The sequence below is a fragment of the Rhipicephalus sanguineus genome, chromosome 5 (assembly GCF_013339695.2).
Source record: "Rhipicephalus sanguineus isolate Rsan-2018 chromosome 5, BIME_Rsan_1.4, whole genome shotgun sequence".
Classification (NCBI taxonomy): Eukaryota; Metazoa; Arthropoda; class Arachnida; order Ixodida; family Ixodidae; genus Rhipicephalus; species Rhipicephalus sanguineus.
In genome coordinates this window covers 54891238-54913751 of record NC_051180.1, presented here as the reverse complement: position 1 = coordinate 54913751, position 22514 = coordinate 54891238, and the positions used below count along the sequence as shown (strand labels likewise).

The 22514-nt window shown below is 46.9% G+C and overlaps 1 protein-coding gene across 2 annotated transcripts in view; it reads left to right on the top strand.

Annotated features, from left to right (window-relative positions):
• Window positions 1–5384, top strand: part of LOC119393648 (muscarinic acetylcholine receptor gar-2) — a 136467-nt gene extending 131083 nt beyond the window's left edge. For both annotated transcript variants that reach the window (XM_037660759.2, XM_037660758.2), the window contains one exon: window positions 3325–5384. In XM_037660759.2, coding sequence (XP_037516687.1) covers window positions 3335–4744 — 1410 coding nt within the window. In that variant the 5' untranslated portion in view covers window positions 3325–3334 and the 3' untranslated portion in view covers window positions 4745–5384. The remainder of the gene's footprint in view (window positions 1–3324) is intronic.
• Window positions 5385–22514: the final 17130 nt, after the last annotated feature.

Genomic DNA, 22514 nt, shown 5'->3' with positions numbered 1-22514 from the left:
GCATGCTGTGACGCCAGACAGCTCTGTTTAGACGAATATGACGGGTAGAGCGCCGCTGAATTTCTTTTAGCGCATCCTACTCATGGGCGCATGCCTACAGCCCCGTATAGGACTTTTGTTCTCATTGTTACCTGAGCAGTGATTTGAATTTTACAACTGATAACTGTATCATTCCTCCCGTTTTAACCCTTGATTCACCAGGCATCAATCACATTGACCGTTGGATTAGTGGACCTCACCACCGCTCGTTACTGGACTTCATACACGAAGCAAATTTATATGTGTATTTCTGAATAAATATTATGCCTAAGGGCAGACGTTCGAAAAAAAAAAATCACATTGAGGTCACAGATGCAGGAATGCTGAGATTTCTGCTTAACATAGATCCTAAAAAAATCGGGCAGTCAAGATCATATCGCGGACGCGTTCCTTAGAAAGTACGCGGAATAGGAAGCTGCCGGCACGCAGTGCGCATTCAATACAATGCTAGAAACTATAGACATAAGCCTTGTAGTACGTCGTTGCGGCGCACGCTCACATTTTAACGATATCTCTCTTTTATTACATTCTTTCACTCAGCAAATCTTATCCCTGTATCATAACGCCTACTGGCACTGAGCGTCTAGTGTTTGCCAGTTTAGCAGGTGAAAGGGATGGTTTAAGCAACCCCACATCACCTCGTCTTTGAACTTTCACTTCCATGCTTTAAAAAAAAAAAATATTTTCCCGTTTTGCAACCGACTGCAATCCTGCGCCTGGTCGTGTTTCATTTCTTTTTGTCTGTGCTTGTTTGCCTGTGCGCAGTGCGAAAGATTTTAAATTGAATTTCATTTCCGTGATAAGCTGCATAACACACACGCACAGGTTGCAATCTTGCGCGGATAAAAATTGAGCGCTGCTTTATTGATTCATGATATGTGCTTCGAAAGCTGTTTGAAGCTGCTTGATATTATTTATTAATATTGTTATTAATATATTTGATATTACGCGCTAGTGATTGTATAAATGTTCTGTTATGGATTGTTTAGAGTTATTTTTTTTTGTTTTCGCTGCGAAAGTGTTTGAAAGCTATGACCAAGTAAAATTCTGTAAGAGATAGTAACATTCTGTATTGCCCATGTATCTGCTATGCTCCCAGCCGAGAGTTGCGATATTGAATATAAATAAATAAATAAATAAATAAATAAATAAATAAATAAATAAATAAATAAATAAATAAATAAATAAATAAATAAATAATAGGATATGCGGCATGCAGCGAACTTGTATACGAAATGCTTCTGGAATGTGCCTTGGCGATCTGTCACGTATTTCCTCCTATGTTTACACAATTCCTCGTCATATTATACTCCGCTAAAAGACTCAACAGCGTATTCCTATCCTTAACATGCTCCATTGATCAGCTCTAAGCATCGAATGACTTGCCAAACTTTTCTCTTAATTTTCATTACAGTTATTAGCGGGACTGGTTTACGCTGTGCAGTGAACGCAAGCTTTCTTGTTTGTTTCATGCCTCGGCCTCGCAGCATAAGGCTCACCGCAGTCTCAAGAACGCGCACCATCAGAAGGGTGCCGGGAAACTTCCAACATAGTCCGAGTTCACTAACGTGTCTGTTTGAGCGCGTTTGCAAGACATGACTTAGTGTTTAAGCGCACAACCAGACGAGGACGTGGAGGAAAACGTTTATCGCCCGTGTGACGTGTTCTTCTGTGTTCTCGTCTAGTTGTGCGCCTGTTAAGTACTGTCAGTTATAACCCGAGTGTCTTAAGCGGCTATGTTGATTTCACAGAGGCGGCATCTGAAGCCGAGACATTTGAGTGACATTATTCTGAAGTTGAAGAACGAATGCACCTTTAGTCTTTCAGTGAACACTGACTGTGTATTACTTGCATGTTTGTGCTTGTTGAGTGCAAGTGTGTTCGCAGTGCGTGCGATTTCACATTTTAGGCCAACATCACATCAACACTCGACATGACATGTTTAATAGCCAAGCTCTAAGCAGGCTTAAAGTCAGGGGCGGACCAGGGGGGCCTGGCCCCACCTCCATTTTTTAAGGACGCCCCCCCCCCCCCCCCCTCGGCAGTCCAACTTTGGCGCTGCGGCACCCGTTTGACAACTGCCGGAGTTGGTTTTTTTGGCAGTAGTGCTTCGTGCGGAGAAATTATACTCTGAAATTTTCCGAATAATGATTTAATCGCGATTATTTGGTTGATGGGCGCCAGCAAAACAGAAGAAAACAGGTTTTGTCGTACTGCTGAATGCAATTCACCGAGACTCTGAACACCACGGGCAATGCCTCCTGAAACCACGGATCACCACCCTGTTCGACACGGCATCTTGGCACCGCGTACTGTTTCACGAGGCAGCTGAGCGTGAAGCTACTTGCTCGTGAATCAGTAATGGTTCACCTTGGCCTCCTTAGTTTATCACTCAATTCTCATTCCTTTTGTCATGCATCACAAGTCTGTAGTAATGCCGAAGACGCATGTATTTCGCCTCCTTTTTTAGACAACTAGTAGTGAAAATAATATATATAACATTGTCGTGCCTGAAGTTCTCAATCCAGTGAGTCAAATAATGTCATTTACTTTGAGCTCACCTATTAAGCCTTTTCATCCCGAGTTATTTTTGAAAAATTGTTCCCGAAATAATTTCATTTAATGATTGATTGGATTTGCGCGTTCAATAAATGCCCGAAGTACATTCGGAATAATATGTATATTTTTATAGCATTCCTACGCATTTGTTCAGTTCTAGAGACGGTTGGCTTCGCTGCACTATGATCGTCGCAAACACCTCTCTTAACGCTTAATCTATTGCATATATATATATATATATATATATATATATATATATATATATATATATATATATATATATATATATATATATATATATATATATATATATATATATATATATATATATGAGGGGGGGGGCTTTTGAGCCCCCCGCCCCCCTTCAATGAAGGGAGAGTTTAAGTCCTGGCTGTAAGTTCTCTATAACTTTTGTCAAAGACCTGTACGTCTTTTTGCACCCTTCATGTGACCAGCTTTACATGGTCGTTGACTTGTCTGACTTAAAGGACGTGGCGCAACGTTACGAACGAGAAGAAAGAGGGGACAGAAAGAGCGCCAACTCACAGCTCACAGCAAGTTGTGAGCTGGCGCTTTTTCTGCCCTTTCTTCCTTCTCGTGCCTAACGTTGTGCCACGTCCTTCAAGTAGCTATGCACCAACTAGCCCAACATGGCGTGTTGTTAGCACTTGTCTGACACCGTGAGCTCAGGAAATAGCACGCTCTGAAGCTCAGCGTCGTCCGCAGGGCCCTGACCATGGAGGCATGCGGCGGCGCTGCCAACGGCTCGTGCGTTGCGGACAGCAACAACCAGAGCGACGTGGACGGCGGGCCCGGGGCACCGTTCAGCCCGTGGCTGACGGTTCTCATCGGCTTGCTGATCGGCCTCTGCATCGTGCTCACCGTGGCCGGAAACCTGCTGGTGCTGGCCGCGTTCGTCGTCGAGCGCGCCATCCGGCAGCCGAGCAACTACTTCATCGCCTCGCTGGCGCTCTCCGACCTGCTCATCGGGCTCGTCTCGATGCCCTTCTACGCCGTGTACGTGCTGGTGGGCCGCTGGGAGCTGGGCGCCGTGCCGTGCGACCTGTGGCTCGCCACGGACCACACCGTGTGTCTCGTGTCCATCTACACGGTGCTGCTGATCACCATCGATCGCTACTGCTCGGTCAAGATAGCGGCGCGCTACCGCAACTGGCGCACGCGCGGCCGCGTCGCCTCCATGCTAGCGGCCACCTGGGTGCTGCCGTTCGTCGTCTTCTTCGTCAGCATCATGGGCTGGGAGCACTTCACCGGCGTGCGAGACCTCGAGCCGGGCGAGTGCGCCGTCCAGTTCCTCAAGGACCCCGTGTTCAACACGTCGCTCATATTCGGCTACTTCTACGCCACGCTGGTCGTGCTCTTCGTGCTCTACGGCGGCATCTACCGCACGGCGCGCGACATGCAGCGGCGCTCGGCGGCCAAGCAACGACGCATGCAGCTGTTGGTGGCCATCGGTCGCCGGCCCCCACCACAGACCACCGTCGACCGGTCGAGCAGCCCGGAGTCGGACGACGACGAGGCGACGTCGCAGCAGCAGAGAGAGGCGCCGCAGCGTCGGGACAGCAGCCGGTCTCGGGGCGGAGGCCGGCGTCGCGTCGCGGGTGGAGGAGGCGGCGACGGCCAGGACGACAAGAACTCCGGAAACAAGGGAACGGCCGCCACGGCGGTCAAGCTTGTGGTCGTCGAAACGTCGGCGGGAAGCGGTAGTGGGTCTACGACGACGACCACGACGACGACGACGACGACAACCGCGATGGCGGCGACCGCGCGGGCGCTGCTGCCGGGCGCCCTGTCGCGCGAGTCGTCCACCCGCAGCCGGCTCGTGTCGTCCTTCAGCAAGCGCAAGAAAGAGCACAAGTCCGAGAACAACCGGGCGCGCAAGGCGTTGCGCACCATCTCGTTCATCCTGGGGGCGTTCGTGCTCTGCTGGACGCCGTACCACATCTGCGCGCTCGTCGAAGGGTTCTGCGCCGACTCGGCTGGCTGCGTTAACCACCACCTCTTCTACTTCACCTACTTCCTCTGCTATGCAAACAGCCCTATCAACCCGTTCTGCTACGCCTTGGCCAACCAACAATTCAAGAAGACCTTCTACAGGCTGCTGCGCGGTGACCTGCACAAGACCTAGAGAGGAAGGGTATCGAAAGGGAGAGAAGAGAGCCCAGTCAGTTCGCGTATACATGTGTCATTCCGGTGTCTCGTCGTCGTCGTCAATGTGCCTGAGTGCAAAAGCAGGCCGACCGCCCTGTTTCCACGCCACTCACTCTGTCCGGTCCAGCGCTGTGTTTCTTTTTTCCTTTGTTGTGTTTTTCTTTTCTCTTCTGACGCCACATTTGCCTCGGTCCTCAAGTTGTGTGCTAGACTCGTCATCGAAGGAAACAGAAAAAAAAGAGCAAGCGACGTCACGTGTGTCAACCCCGTGTGAGCGCCCCGTCTGCCCACAAGGCGCCAAAAATAAACACAAGCTTGCCGCTTTTTTTTATATACTGTGTGCGCGTTGCGGTGAATCGACTGCGCGGCGACGTTACTTAGTGACATATCCCAAGACCGCCTCCACACGAGAAACGAACTTAGGGTTACTGTTTTCATAGTTATCGTTAGCTTTAACGTCGAGTAAGAAGGAACGAAAAACCCGGGCTAGCGTATATAGTTCGTCGGTATTGGTGTTAGTGGTAGATATAAACCGATGTGATATGCAGGAGTGTAGCGTACGTGCACTTTTGTGAGATGAAATACGAAGGAAACAAATACAAGTTGAGTTTGAATTATTCGTCAGAACGAGTGCGATTTCTTGAATGGGGGGGTATGTGGACACGTCCCTCCCGAAATCGGCAACCAGGCTGGTTCTGCTCGCCGTCCAGTGTGATTTGTGAAGCTTAACAGAACTGCAAATTGGGGCTAGTTGGTGAGGGTTCATTGTGGTCGCAGCACGAAAAACATAGACAAAAGAGCAGAGAACCACACAGGACAGGTGCTAATCCCTGTGTAGCGCCTGTCCTGTGTGATTATGTTCTCTTTCGTGTACATTTGTCGCGTTACGGCCACAATTGGGAAGCTTAGGTAAGATTTTGATCGGTGTTTTAAAAAATAACGTGCTTCAAGACAGATGATGTGCGGAAGGCAGGAAGTTTAACCAAAAGATAAACAGCTTGCTACCCTGGCCTGGGGAAGGGGCAAAGGAATGCACAAAGGTAACTATCTGAAGTTAAAAAAATACACAGGATAAAAGCAGCCCGACATGTCACTTCTGATAAAACTGCTTTATGGAGTGGTGTTCTAAAGGATTGATGTCCTCTCTTTATAGGCTGCTCGAGCCCATGGTTGTTCGAAGAGCCCTGGTCCATCAAGGGGTTGGACGAAATTGCTGATCTCGTGATAAGCGGCGCCGATAGTTTCGAAAGTTTCGGGCCGAGATAAGATATTGACCGTGGCATAACTATCATTGTTATCCTTTCTTTTTTCAGGGCATCGCAGGTGCAGCGCAAGTGACCAAAAGTAGAAAACTGCCAAACAAGGCGTTGTGTAATCCCCTTTACTTTGAGCGCATTAGTTTTGTTAGGAAACGATGTTCTTGCGAATGTTTGGAAACGTCACCTTGTATATGGGGACTGCCACGTGGGAAAAGTCTGGGATATTTGCTTCTGGTGCAATCCTTCACGTAATTACACTGCATGAGGGATTTTTGAGGTATCACAAACATGTAAGCAAATAGAACGAAATCAATAACAGCTGACGACGGTCACAGCTGGAAAGGTATCGGGAAAGGTATAAGGAAAGGTATCGAGATGGTAGAAATTTCTTTTTACCTGGTTTGCTGTATGTGTGGCTAAGGTTACTGAATGATGGCCACGGCATTTGTTATTTTTGTCACAAGCCTCAAAGTTGCCTGGGATCAGTGATTTAGATCCACTGCGTGACATGCATGCATGGAGAGGAAAAAAATATAGGCGTGACGAAGTACTGGTCTGCTTCTGGACGACATCGTATCACAACTCTAGACAGAGATCTAGAAAGAAAGAACAAACTACAGAATACTGGGTACCACGCGACAAACCACGCTGTCTTGTTTTGTACTCAGTGAACATCCTAATTTTTTTACGCTACAATACTTCCTACAAATATGAACCAACTTGACATTTCTGTTGTGTTCCCGCGGTGTGTGTTTGAATGCACGGCCCAGAGGTGTAAACTGCAGTGCTGGCTTTATTGGCACTGCAGTGGTTGCTTCAGAGGCACCTTACTAGGCCACGTGGCAGATCATCAACCTTTTTGCGTCCGTAAAACATGTCTATCAGAATTTAGTACCGTTAGAGCTCAATAAAAGTTGAATGCAGCGTTCTAAACGCCTTTGCCTCAAATGGAACGGAGCCCGGGAAGACGACAGTGTGCGGGCACACGGGGTCATTCCCAGTCATAAACTAAAGCTACTGGAGTATTTTATCGTTACGGTGGCGCGTGACCCTCTATGCCGTTAATGTCCTGGCCTGAATGCATGCCTGTGCTGCATTGCTGGAGGTGCGGAAGCGAAATGAGATTCTGGAGCGTGACGAACGGCGAGCACTGGAATAGACCAAGCCATTAAGATCCCATACAAACCAACCCATAAATTCTGAGCCGCGGGAACGATCGATTCAGACATTAAACTCCTAAGTGGGAACTGTTTGTTCTCAGAGTTTTAAGCCGGTCGTGCTAGACCAGGCTCAGATAAGTGCACTGTTCTGCATTCCGTTGAACAAACGGACAAGTGTTTACCTTTTTGTTTTGTTGCAGTTCTTATAACGGCAGTAAGCGCTTCTTTCCAAGTATCGTACGACCTGCGCGGTGCCAGAACATATGAGAGTACAGTGGGACTGAATGTGGTGATTCTGTGCAAGAGTGCTAATCTTGTCTAGTTGGTTAAACAGCGATGTTTTGAACAAACAGCACTGATTTAACTCAAACCGGTTGTTATGCTAGTCATATTAGCCAATAATATTAAGCCAATGATAAGGAACACTTACTAAAGAAAAAAAGCTTCGTAAATTCAGTACAGAAATCGCGAAAGGGAAACCATATTCATTTCACAGTAGGCTACTTTCAACATGCGTGGTCGCTCTGATAGCAACCCACTCTTGTGATAAGGTTTGCACGTGGGCGCGATTTCAGTCATTCGGTTATACTACTACCTAAAGTTAATGTACTTGAATATAGTACGTATGTATTATGTCATGTCCATACAGCACTATGGTTTAAGTGCTTAGAAAATGTAGCGCATGATATGGCGCTGCTTGATAGCATATTGCGATATCCATGCTCAAAAGTAATTTTTGCGCAAGAGCTACGAAATATTGGTTGGCGTTGCGAAATGCTAAGTGCTGGATTATTTTTACGATCTCTATACTTAAGAGCTTCACTTAAATGCAAAGGAGCATTATTCATCATAATTATGTTCCTATTTCAAGCTGTTTTAAGGCAAACTGCCTTAATAACTTCGGATAATGCAGTAGCTATTGTACTAACGAAAGCGTCCGAGCCTTTACATTTTAAATTCGTGAAACAGATCGCATCTTCTCGCTGAATAAATCGCCGTAACGCAACACAAGGTGCATACAAATTATTCAGAGAAGATTCATGATTCCTGATTCCGCGCACCAGTTAATGTTCTTTATGAAAACGGGATACAGCGTTCTTAGCTGGACTTAGCTAAATGAGCTCCATACGGATTGAGCGCAGGTCTTTGGCCATGACAGATGATTAGATAAAGCGAAGGGCAACGTTTAGGGCTGATTTACGGCACGCGTGCCGTATATTCCCTCCTGTCTTGTCCAGCTTTCAAAGAGCTCTTCTTCGTGATTCTGGCTGCACCGTCAACTGAATCACAATAATACGGGTGAGCATGCTTCGGAGCATGCTTTATGTTGACGATACAGTGCCTGGTCGTCACGCTGGCGGCTATAATTCCCATTTATTAAGACAATTGCTAGATCACTTCTTTTCATCTCTTTGTGGCGTTTTAACGTCTACACCATGATCTACATCGCAATCATTGGGAAAATTCTCCTCTCTTTAATGCAGTAACACCATTCAGGAGGTTAACTTCCACAAAGCAGGACAGTGACGATCCTGTCGGCATGCCCTTAACCTTTTTGACGAATTTTCTGAAGAACACTTCTATTGTTATTGTTCTGCAGTTTTTCTTTCGCGCTGTACAGATAAGCTGATAACGCCTCTGTTTGCGGGTATACGTGAGAAACGCATCAAGGAATACGTTGCCTGTGACCACCAGGCTGACTACACGCTGTTTTATGTAGTTCTTATGGTACCCTCGTGATTTTCAAGGACCGAAGGAGTGCAAAAAAAAAGAAAAAAAAAATTTATTCTAACTATCAAGAGGTCTTGGTCACCAGTAGGCCCAATATGAGGACCGCACTACAGAGCCGAACGACATGAATGGTGAAAGCGTGGAGTAACTCACGGACTATTGGCAAACGCTGTAGGTTAGCTTACAGGCACTGGAAGTTCACCCTGACTGCACCGAGTAGCCTAGCGAAGCTGGGGTACATTGTGCACTGTTTATCCCGGAAATGCGTCAAGTGATGATCGGTTTCCATCCGCAGTGATTGACCCCTAGATGCTATCGGTGTTCACGGTTTCACAAGTGCTCCTCTCTTCATTCTTAACAAGCGTAATCCTTATTTACAGTGCACTGAACCTAGTAACACCGATCAGTGCTATATTGAGTTCTGCATGTGGGCGAGAGTTATGTGCGAATGTTATTTGTGAATGTTATGTGTGAATGCTTTACTTTATAGTTATCTTGTAGTTCTTGAAAGCGTGACTGGAATTGTGTGAAAACAAGGCGAATCGTTTACAGAGCGGACATGGTCCTGATTTTTAGAAAGGCCGTACTTAAAACGCGATACATTCTTTTGAGATACAAAGGTTTTGATCGCGCTACTACTTTTAAATTACTTATCTGTAGAGGTTGGTAAAAGTGATGCGGCAGCAAGAACCACCTTAGGGGTGGACGATAGCGTGCGGGGTGTGATGACAGCAGCCACCGATATTTCACCTAGAAACTGACTGGCCGTCATTTAACCAAATCGAGAAAGTAACAACCTTAGTTCACAGACCCATTGTGAAACAGTGCGTCTGCCGTATTATAATGTTATTTATTTTATTAATAAATACTGGAACCTTCACCGAGCGTTTTAGCAGAGTGAAGTCTGAATGAAGCAAGAAGTTCACATCCTACAACGTGCTGAAAAAAAATGAAACTTGGGAGATGAAGTTTACACTTGACAAAACACTTCACTTTGAAAATGACGTAACATCTCTATGGCTTTCGATGCTGTCCGTTGTCATGGTTGTTGCAGCTACATAATGTTTTCGGCGCGTCGTTGTTTCTGTGTGAGGAGGGTGCACCAGCTAAGAGCTCCAGGCTCATTATAAAGGTGCATAACAACTTCACCGCACCAAGACCAAATGGCCCCCGGTTAACGAGATGACCACGAAAACTCTTACATTCAATAGAATTCAACGAGGCGTTTTGAAGCTGGCGCGTCTGTATAAGTGAAGAGGCAATGATGACTCAAGTGTAGATTGATGTTAGGGTAACGTTAGTCATGATGCAAAGAAGTATATGGCCTCAAGGGGTGTGATTTCATACGACTAACGCACTTCTTATTTATTCAAAGCGAGGAACAATTGGTCTCAAATCACGTATATTCCGCGGCACTTACCCTCCAAGGAAATAAAAAGGAAGGTGTGTTACTCTTTTAGGCGAGCCCTGACTGGCCACATATATGACTATCTTTAAAGAGACACGTTAGACACGTTAATCCTTTTTTTTTTTTTGTGTCCCGCGACTCTCCCACGAGGATATAACGATCTCCAAAGAGGGTTTACATGGATCTTTAAAGAGAATCGCATAGGTTCCAACTCAGGACTTAAAAAAAAAGAGTCAAAAGACTCCTTTTTTTCTTATGGGTCTATGGTGGTGCTGTGGAAACTTCATCCACGCGCAGACTTTTCTAGAAACTGAAGCACGAACGGAATTTTCGCTTGAAAAATTCCACGTCCGAGTCAACAGAGCAGGCATATTTTCGAAATAGTGGTCATTATTTTTTTTTTACTTCAGTCCAGCAGATCAAGAGTGTGTCATCGTGAACTAAGGTGGCTACAGTCCAGCACGGAAGCCGACGTGTGCTGTGGCGCCGTCCAGTTCAAGTCTGCCGGCCGGAAATATAAGCCCCTACTACGTGCGCTCGTGTATCGGCTCCAGAACTACGGCGTTTGCTTTTCTTGGCACTAGGATGACCTGTCATCACGTGACCGGCTACACGCGCCAATTCCTGATCAATGGGCACGACCGCAGCTGAAGTTCCCGAGTGCTGTGAGCCAATTTGTGCTGATACCAAATCGCAGGTCGGTAAGCGCTGAATTTTGTCCATTCTGCGAATACTTCTTTCAACACTCCCTATTGTCGTATAGAACGTATTCTGTAGTTGAGACGAAACACATCCCTTTGCATATGACGCAGCAACTCCGCGGCTTCTAAAGTTCTCAGTTTGCACGTTTGTTCCTGGCGTTTTAGTCTAATCGCATGCGAAATCAAGGAATAAGGAACGCGTTCGACATGCCCAATTAAAGATGCGCGCGTGTGCGTTTCGATAACTCTCACGTTGTTAATAAATATTTGCAGTTTGTCCTACTTTCAACGTTAGTTCTTGTGCTCGTAGCACGTAGTCTAATATTTTGTGAAAAGGGACCTGAGAACTGAGGGTCTGTTGCAATTGACGCGAGGTAATCGAGAACGGCTGTCTTACTCTTGAAATTTACCCTTTTTCAAACATCTTTCACACAGTGCAGTGCATTCACATTTATAAAGAGTCGGCAAATATTCCGTAGTGATTAGATTGAAGTAATTAAAAAAGTTCAGTTTTGAAACAAGAACAAAACTTCCCGTTGCCCCAGAAGTAAAAGTCCTTAGTTTGTGCCAACAGCAACAGTTTTCTTAAACAACACCCCAATTCGTTTTAAATCTCTAATTGAAGTGAGAGGAAAATGCAAATATTTGAGAAAAGCGAATATTTGAAAAATAACGATCGGAATAACATTTCTGGCTCGCCTTCAGCATAGTTGAAGTAAGCTTCAGAGGAACTGGCCAAGGGACACTTTAACGCGTCTTCTGCTAGCGTGCATACATCACAGTAGCTCTCAGTGTTGTTCGTTTTCATTTTATCGACCATGCTTCTTTATGCAGGGAATGGGACGTCGATTCATTGCACTTAGACAGCGAAGAACAGCCTCTTAATCGACGGCACGTGCCTTCTTAAAAGCATCACGTGGTGCACAGGACCAGTATGTAAAACAGCAAGCGCAAAATGGCGAACAAATGATAAAGAAGGTCTGTTTCTTACGCATCCCCTATAGGCCCGTTTCATTACCTTGGAATGGCTGTCCTTTTGATCATGGCCTGCCTCCATTAATCCGAGGGAAATTCAGCGGCACCACTTCGTGCACCGCGCCTCTGATGTGAGAGATAATCTGGCCGCAAACGCAATGCGCGCCTCGGGCACGTTTTATGCAGTTACACCACTTAGCTAAACGAGCACGGTTACAACGCCGGTTACCTATAAAGATTATCGCGATCATTAAGCTTACACGGGCTTTCGCTGCTTCGACTATGTATTAAAGGGAGACTAAAGGGAAACAATCAATCGGTTTAAATTGACAAATTTTACTCTGAAAGCTTTAATGTCTTTAATTTCGCCGTCATACCTTTAATAATGCAGGATAAAAAATAAGGTGAAAGTCTCATCTTTAAGCTTCGCGCCGAAATCGCCGGGCGTGACCTCACGGATTTCAAAGTGTATTTTTCATATTTTGGCGACATTTTCCCAACTAAATTTTCTTAAACTTGACCTGTTATGTCTCTCGCCCCCTTTGGAGGACAATGCACTTAATTTTTAGCGATTTGGAGCGACGTACGTCCTAGTATAGACGCCGTCTAAATCTTTGACGTCATGGCCATTTGTGCGAGAACTTAAAGCACCCGCATTTTTTTGCCCGTTTTTTCTCTTACCAAGCGTCTTCTCGCAGCAAGCGTGGTGATTTTGGTAATGTGAAACAGTAATTTACTAATACGAGAAAAATCGGTTTTTTTCTTTAGTGTTCCGAAAGTTTATATACATCGTGACATGCGTAGAAGATATTGCACATTACTGTTGGCAAACAAATCTGCTCTCTAGTTGGTAAGCAGTAAATAAGTGAGCGCGATTCGTCAAAAACGCCAGGCCTGCGCGGAAAGCGCAGCACAGTCACAGCGAAAGCTGGAAGAGCGGTATTTCTAGAGCCCGTTATAAACTCTGTTGTGGCTTCTAATACAAGTACAGTCGGGCGCGATATGAAGGTTATCGCGCGATCAAGGGGCCTAGCGTTCAAGGGGCCTAGCGGCAAGTTTCGGAACAGGGAAAATCAAGATTACGCATTCTTCTAGCCATGGTTGGCTGTTCCATGCTGCAACAATCGCGCCCACGACGAACTCTACACCCTTTTTCTCTATTTTAAGCTTTCCATTCGTTGCGATCAAGTGTATTCTTCGTTGGCTCTTGTCTCCGCGGGCGATAGCAAACTTGCTGGGAAGGGTGTGCTAAAGCTGGTGCTTGGCACTGCTTCGTTTGAACGGCTTGTTAAGTTGAACAAAATATATCGCGTTTTCATAAAAAAAAATGAAGATGTCTTCCTCAGACGGGAGTAATCGCAGCTTAAGGAACAGCAAAAAGGGTGAGTGAAGCTTACCTAATACCTCCCTCTCCTCGAAAGGGTATTCTGGGACGTGGCGCTGTTGTAGTTCTTGGTCGACGCTCGCGCGATCACCTTCAAATCGCGCGCGACTGTACACTATAGCAACGTACCCACCACGCCACAAATCATAATTTTTGTGAAGTTGGGAAGCACCCAGCCCACGATATTATTCGTCATTCTGCGGAGAAGCGAGGTACCATCTGTGATGCATTATGTGCACTTCGTTGATGCGACGGTTGATGATGATGAAGAATTATGGCTGAGCCCTTTGTAATGGGCTGGAAGCTTTGAACGACCTACTAGTTATGTAATTCGCATCGTGTGACGCCCGGTCGTTATTTAACTCTCCCATCACGATTTATAACATACGCTGACGTGAGAAAGACATAGAAAGAGGGAATTAACTTTATTGAGACCCTGAGGAAATGGATCATGGGAGCAGTATGGGCTTCCTTGGCAACCAATAGAAGTGCACTTGCTAGGAACCCACTACGCTATAAATCATCATAATTTTTGTGAAGTAGGGAAGCAGCCACTATGCAATTTTTCGTCATTCTGCGGAAAACCGTGGTACCCGCTAAACACCTAAGGCATTATGTGCACTTGGTTTATGCTGTGGCTGCTGACGATGAAGAATTATGGCAGAACCCTTTGTAGTGGGTTGGAAGCATTCAACAACCCACTCGTTGCGCAATTCGCATTGTGTGACGCCTCGTTACAAAATTCGCGTTGTGTGACGCCTGGTTGTTATTTTACTCTTCTAGCACACTACATTACATATGTGAATGTGGTTCCTTCCCGACATGAAGCCTGTATAGGGTCTTTTCGCAAAGCAGTTTCAAGCACCGGCATGGCTCTGAGGTAGAATACTGGGCTGCCACGCAGAGGCCCCAGGTTCGAACCTCGTTCCATCCAGGAAATTTTTACTTATTTCGTGTTTTTTTTTTTGCTTATTTCGCGCTATAGTGGTTGCGGACACCGGCGGCGGCGGCGGCGGTAAAACGATGTTGCTAAATGAAAGCCTAGAGCCCACACGCATGCCTCTCTATATGGGGAGAAGATGAAGTTATGAAGCGCATGCCACCTGAGTATTTTAGGAATCTTGCGCTATCGGTACAGCCCGCTAACACGACTGCAGGTTGCGACTGTGATGTCGTTAAGTGTTTGACATTTTTTGTAAGCGCAGGTCACGACTTGGGCTGTAGCTACCATCGGTCCCTGAGTGTGCCGGATGCCACTGGAGAGGTAAATCACTTCATGCTCATTTTTTCCCTTTCTTCTTGGTAAGTAGTATAGTTCCTGTTAGAGCTGTTCACGGGCCGTATTTCCGAGCCCGAGCCCGGCCCGGGCCCGCTGACTTTGTCGAAGGCCCGCCCGAGCCCGACGGCAAAGGGCTGCGAGCCCGCCCGGCCCGGCCCGACGTACGAGAACACAATCCCTGGCCCGGCCCGGCCCGGCTTTTTGAAGGTTCGCTGCGAAAACAAAACATCGTTTTCCAGTAATTTGGCATTTTATTGAGCATACTAAATATGATCAAACGACACACGACGAACAGTCTCTATTACACAGATTACAAATTACAAGTAGACGGCCTCATGCCAGCAACAATGGAGTTCGCTCGCCAAAGCCGTCACGTGTATGGGGTATGCCCATGCAAGCGTCAGATTGCACGAAGGCGATCTACGTCGGGTCGCTCGTCGCTGTCGCGTGCATTTTCACTCATATGGGATTCGGCCTTAAATATAACGCGAACAGTCGCGTGGCGCCGTCACTAGATCAGGTGGTGTTACTTCTCTGTTTGTCGGAGTGCAACAGAGGCAGTGCTTTACCTGCTGCATAAAGTAGCGAATGGAAAGGAAAAGCGGTAGGGCGGTCGCGGGAAAGGCGCTGTATGCGTGCTGGAAAACAATTCCCGCTCATTCTCTATATTTCGGGCTTGAGTCGGGCTTTGCGCCGGGACCGAGCCCGGCCCGGTAAAACTCCAAGTAGGCCGAGCCCGGCCCGGGCCCGAGGTGAAAATACGTCGGCCCGCCCGAGCCCGGCCCGCGGGCCGGGTCGGGCTCGGGCTTTCGGGCTACCCGAAGCCCGTGCACACCTCTAGTTCCTGTATATTTCCATATTTATCACGTAACAGTTTTGGTAACGGAGAGCATTGGGTGTTGGATAAATTTGCACATACGTAAAGCAAGCATGAAAAAATTCCACGCCAATCGTTTCAGCATGGGTATGTGCAAACATAATCCTAATAACGAGAGAGAGAGAGAGAGAGAGAAAATGTTTATTATGGCAGAATAGCTGAGAGGTCGGCCTGAATCAATGTCTGGCCTGCTACTCAGCAGTAGGAAAGGGGAGAGTGGTAGTATAGAGAGTGGAGAGAAGATGCGGATGATGATGATGGAAAAAAGTGGCGACGAAGTAAGTCACCATGTCATCAGCGCGATATTCTGAAATCGTTGAACATGTTTTTGCGCGATACAGAGGTCGACGAGAGACTGTAAATAATTTTTGGACGTTCAAGGACTTAATAACGAATCACAATTTGTAATGCAAGGGCAACAATAAAAAGAATATTTCTTCGTTTGCACTAACGTGTTCCGACTTTGGAGACAACGTAAAACCACACGTAAATTTGCGCATAGGCAAAACCAATCTAATAAAAATTGCCTCAGCTCCAAATCACAGCGAGCAGATTTTGATTGCCCGAACGAAACTTCAAGGTGAAGCCGAGAGAGTGAGAGAGAGAGAGAGAGAGAATATATAACAGATACCCTCTTAAGGGAGTACCTTCTGCGTGCCAGCTTCTGCCGTAGTTTCCTTGCTTGTGTTTCTTACCATGAGCCTAAACATTTATAGCAATTTACTTCCCCCTTTTTTATTTTGCTGATTCACTTTTTTTCAGGCGAAGAATTTTATCTTTGGAACTGAGGTAGAGGTTGTCTTCCGCCGGATCACCGTCTTACGAGTCGGCCGAAAAGCCGATTACTCAGTAAAGGAATTGAATCGGCTGCCACTTCTGTTGCAAAAGCTTTCCTCGGATCCCGTATAGTGTACAGCTCTGTACTGCTACTTGCGCGAGCATTAGTCAGCTTTTTTTATTGCTTTACTTTCATATTTTTTTTTTTTGGCCGCGAAACACGGAGAAGAAACGGAGAAGCGCGAGCTACTCTATATCTCAATTTCTCCGCAGCAAGCGATGTGTGACAGAACAGAACAGTACGTAGTCTTGCTTCTTTTTTTTTCTCTGTCGCGCACAAGCATGGACCTGCGTCGCCCTGTGTAAGTCGAGTGTCGATAGTTCTGTGCAGTGAGAATGAGAACGAAGCCTGAGAATGAAGGAGAGGGAGAGAGAGAGAGTCGGAGTGAGAAAGAGTCTCCGTTTTTCCGCTCGGATGGGCGTTTCGCCCGAGCGAGTGTTTGGATGGAGATCGTTGTCACCGAGGAGGCGTGGGATCAAGGGGTGCTGGAGGCTTCTTTCATCGGCAGGCAAGCATTTGCGCAGCATCCAGACGCGCTCTGATGGCTCCGGCTGCGAGCGTCGACACCAATCGGCGCTTGGGTTGCTTTCTGAACGCGACGCTGTCCTGTAGCACAATTGGTGTTGTATAGCTTCCATTGGTGGTAAAGAGAGCATCCGGATTGCTTCTTACACAGTTTTGTTAACACGTCAGTGAACGGGTGTATCTGACGACATGGGGAATATATAGTTGGGGATGTTTTATTTTTCTCGCTTTCTAAGGAAAACGAGCGTGGTTGTCCTCTGCATGTGTATGTGGAACCTGTCCAAATATATTCATCTGTCTATTAACTCAAGCTCTCCCCACTGCTTCTATTTGGAGAGAGAGAGAAATAGATGAAAAGGAAAAGGCAGGGAGGTTAACCTGGTGCGAGTGACCGGTTTGCTACCCTGCACAGGGGTGGGAAAATAGGGGCCGGAAAGAGGACAGAGAGAGAGAGAGTGAGATAAAATAAAAACAAAACAAAAAAAATGCGCGCATGCGCACACATGCAGGACGTCCCTATCAGAGCCGTTCTGATAGACCGGTTGAGCGCAGAAAGCGCGTTAGCGCCTGCACAGCCTTCCTCTGTGACGTTAAGTCCTGTCGGTGGCGCAGGATTCTTTCTTCCGAAAGAGTTCGGTCATCCAATTTATCAAGCGCGTTGCAAAGCGGAAATGTTACTTATAGCTGGGAGGACTTAAAAAAGATTGTTAATGCTAAAGATTCCAATAAAACGCGAGTTAACATTTTAAGTGGCATACGAGAGGAACTAAAGAAGAAACACACAATTTAACAAATAAATAAATGTTACTTAGTAGAATTTGAGGGCTCATATAATTCATAAAGTAATAATTTCGGCCATTAGGTCCCCTATAAAAGATTACACCATCTCCCACTAAGGGGACCCATGTAGGGATGCGAAGCAGCGCATGGGTCGACTTCCTTGATTGCTGTTCCGTGATTGCTGAGAGAGTGTAAGGGGGAGAGGCCACAGCATCTTACCCAGCCCCTTACACAGGACCGAACGCGCTAGCGCGTGCCAGCACACATGGTTCCCGAGCGGACGGTCGCCAATGGAAGGACGGACACAGCCCCGAGCAAAAGCTGCTTCGCATCTAAAATTTGCACGTGTTCGTAAACGCTAATTAAAAACCAACTGCATTGACCGAATGAGACAGCGAACAATGTATGTATAAAGAGAAAGTGAAGAGCAATTTACAAGCCGAAAGTAGACAATAGCTCAAAGTTAGCCCACTGTGCGAGTGCTGTACAACAGCGACTGTTTTCCCGTTATGAACTCTCTCGCAGCATCTAGCCGTTCCCGTGGTTGCTGCCCCGCCGCGCTAACTGGAGCAATGGCGTCGCTTTCTGCGAAGAAGAACGCAACGATCAGCTCTCGAGCCCAAACCTCCGGAAGTGGGAAGCAGCTGTCTCTGACAGAGGAAGCGCAGTTGCAACAGTAGACCGGCATGACTACACCAAGAAAAACGCCGGGCGCCCTAAAGACTGCTACCGTCCCACCAATTGCGGCGGTACTCGGTAACATGGACCTGAACGTTATGCAATTGAGAGGCAAGTAAATGGACAAATAAACCTTGTCGGCGCTAGCAATCACTTGTCTGCACTCACACGCACTTACAATGGACCCCCTTGCGAACGACCTGAGAATCCACGTCGCCGTGTTGGTATTGTAACAGCGCGTCATCTTAGTTTCAACCACGCTTGCAGCTTCTCATTGAAAATTTGACAATTCGCTTGATGAAGCGCACCAGTCGTATGATATTATTATTCCTTAAGGGCATAATGAATAAATGAATTTTGCACCTTGAAGTAGTGCCCCGCGTTGCTACTTTTCAGATAAAAATGACACACAAGAAAGGTAAAGAAAGACAAAACGCTATCAGCAATTCGGCAAGGATCAGGTGGTTCTCACAAATTCCGGAAACACTTCCGGTGTTAGAACTAAGAATGCTGCGCACGTTCTTGCTGGCTGCTTCTCATGGTCACAAAACGCTGTTGAAAAATTTGACTAGACATCGGTGCAATCAATTCTGTTACTTGCGGAATAGAGAACCCTGAATAATAACGGAATAACTACATTGTCGAGCTCTCTCAGACTTTTTGATCAAAGCTGTTCACATCCACCAGATGAATGACACCTATGCATTGTTTCACTCGGCGTCCAAAGCATGTGAATCGATTACAATAGATTGTACACTTTAGTTCACAGCTTGCCATGCCAAACCACTATCTACAAATTGTCGATTGTCGAACAGTATTGCAGCGAATGGAAGAAACGATAGAGATCGTTAAATCACTACCGACGTCTCATCGATAGCTCTTTGAAGTTCCACAATCACAGGTTGCACCGAAGCAACGGAAAAAAGAAAACGGAATGAACAGAAATTTAAATTCAGATCCTGCGGTAGTCGTCACGTTTATAAGCGTGAGCGCAGTGCTTCAACGCGCATGAAATTTGGACCCGTACTAAAAATATCCTTCATTGTGATAATATCGGATATGATACGATAAAGATTCGGTCGCAGTTTTACTCCTCCGAAGCGAGCGACTTCTTGCTCGTGTTTTCACAATAATCGGCCGGTCGTCGGCGCAACGGGAGGTTCGAACGGAATGAAGAAAATGAATTGTCTGCATTGTCCCTGCTTTGCACTCGCACGCGGAACACTGCTAAGAAAAGGCAAAACAGCGGTGCTGCGATTGACGCGGTAACACGCAGTCGCGAAACATGTGACGCATGCAGGCGCCATGTACGGCGTTCATATTTTCTTCCTTTCTTTCATTCTTTCTTTCTTTCCATTGCTTCTATCGGCTAGAACGACGTATCTATGTCCGCGTGTTCGTAAATAGCACGGCCACATATATTAGGTTCTTAGATATACAAACTTCGCACGTATCGCCGTCATCATCGTCATCAATGTCACCAACCAAATCGTAAACTAGTCTCGCCAATCAGGGCAGCACACAGCGATAGATTTAGTCCCTTCGAACACGCAAGGCCCACTTCTACCCTTCCAGTGTTCCCGCGGTACTCGCAAAGGGGGCAAAAAGCGATATTGTCAGCGAGTTGACCGAGAGGTCACAGCGGGGAGCATCTCTCGAATCCGCGCATGGAAAAGAAACAGCTGCCTCCCGAGCGCAATGCTAGAGTCCCTGTACCTTCGGGGCCCGGTGCGCAGTTCCACGCGGTAGCGGAGGCGTGTGCGCCCAAGGCCGCGCCACGCGGGCAGCTGCCGCCGCTTCGTCCGCCGCCGTCGCCTCTTCCAGCGGGCCATTGTGTGTGCGACGGAGCTGCGCGCGGTCTCGCCTTCTGCCTTGGGCTGAAGTTCGTCGTTGTCGATACGACTCAACGATGGACGGCAGCCCAGCGCAGAAGCGGCCGATCTTCTGCGATGGCCGACGAGGGATCCCCGCGACGGCGGTGGAGGGCGAAAGGTAACACGCTTGGCACATCTTGCACGGCATGCCTCTCTCGCGTTGCCCCGTCGCCTACCCTTTGCACGTTGCCCCAGACTCCACCGATTGCTGTCTCTCATACACGGCCGCATGTTGCACTCTTGACTTCTAACATTCAAGATCCCTTCTTTAGGAGCACCTGTATTCAACCAGAGGATCTCAGTACGCTGCACTACGGTTCTAAATGTCCCATTGCTTGTGGTCGACACGTGGATGTGGCAACCGCAGCTCCGTGTTAGGTTGTTACCGCTAGTTCCTTTCACTCGTGCGATGCAGCTATGCTGGCCCGAAAGCACAAGAACGACTGCATTACGCATATAGCGTTACTCAGGATTTGCGAAGCTCAGTCGGCGTGACGTCCAAAACATCATCTGCAAAGCTTTTACGCCAGAGCTACAGTAAGGAGAAATGGTTCAGAATGAGGGGTGGCCTTAAAATGAGAATACAAGAATACGGGAAGACGACGCCGACAGGCCTAGCACGAAATAGCTGCGCATGTTCCTGTTCGCGTCTGAACGAAGGCTTCTGGAAATACATAATTTGTGGACTCCTAGCATCGAGGTAGGTCTCTCTGTTTCCTCAATATAATAGGGCCAGTCAAGACAGTTGGTGCCTCGAAAGTTGAAAGGGCAGTAAATTACGGAGTGGAGAAGTTCAGGTTTCAAAGAAGCAGGAGTAGACTTGGCGGCGGTCTCATATTTACGAAACACAGAAATCAAGGACTTCCGTATAATCTACAGAAGCGCTATAACCTTCTCAGTCACGCGTGGGGACGATGGATGAAGAACTATCAGTTCGAGCTGAGGCCATTTCATTGCTATTATCAGCAGTTCGAACGAGGCTATCTTTGCACGTGGCAACCAGCACGCATAAGGGAAGCATTTTTTTGTTTACTTGTCTTGACGTCATTACTTTATTCTGTCTCACTTCAAGACATTACAGCCTGTCCCACTACAACCCAAAGCGACGCAGCGCTCAAGTGAACCGGGCGACCTCTTAATCGACAGGAGATGGCACTTGTAGCTTGTTGTGGGCTGGGTGTAGAAGATTAGCCTCAATAAAAGTGTCTAGCCAGAAAAGAAGGCGAATTTGCCTGAAATAGGTTAGCTCTGTGCTTCTCGTTAGTATGACTGTTTCTGGAGTCATCAGAGTTTTACAACCTTTCATGTAGAGCCGTGGCCACTGCTCTGTCGTTGAGATAGCTCTACATTTGCAGAAAAATTTCATTCAAGAAAAGACACAGACGTAAGCCGGATCTATTCTGCGCTGCGGTGAGAGCACAAGGGGAACAATGTACTCGATCAGAAACTACGAAAAGAGCTTAGAGGAATGCTATGTGCATGGTAATTAATCGCTGATAACGACACTGACCAACATAGGTGTCGTGGAAATGTTCCAGAACGTTCCCACAGTGAAGTACTGCTGCGCATGGTAGCAAGCGACGAACGACGCAAGCGAAGATTCTTATAGACCTGCCGGGCATCGATACGCACCGAAACCGTCAATTCGTAGCGGGAACTCATTCGCGGGCGTACAAAATGGTGCACCACAAAAAACGACCTTCCTAAGGTGCTACCGAAAGGCTGCAATGTGCCGCTGCAGTAGGGCAAGCACCTGCACAGCGCACTTAGCAGTCGGCGTTTGAACAGTCATACACGAGCGCAGCATCCAGTGTGTCTTTGACTACGCTCTGAGTTTTCTATTTGTCGCTATTTGCGGGGAACACGTTATCACGATACTAAACGCACGAAACGATAACGTCAGAACTTAAGGTTGTCGTATAATTCGAGCGATTGGGTGACGTTGCGCTGGAATGCGATGTGCGAACCCTATTTCATGTAGGTTCACAGTATAATGAAGATATGACTTACGATATTTATTTCTCAGTATTGATGTAAGTTCGTTTTCTTTTCTAATGTTATTGACTGCGAGTTTATAACGTGTAAACCTTGATACGTTCTCAAAATTATTTGAGCCTCATTCATTGTATTGCTGCCGCTTATCATAGCAAATTCAATTGGGTAAATAAGATTTCTGTCAGCCTTGCCCCACCATTCGTAACGAACTTTATAGGCGCGAAACTTCTCTGAACTGTTCCATGAACTTCTATACACCTGTAGGACTGGTAGGATTTTACTG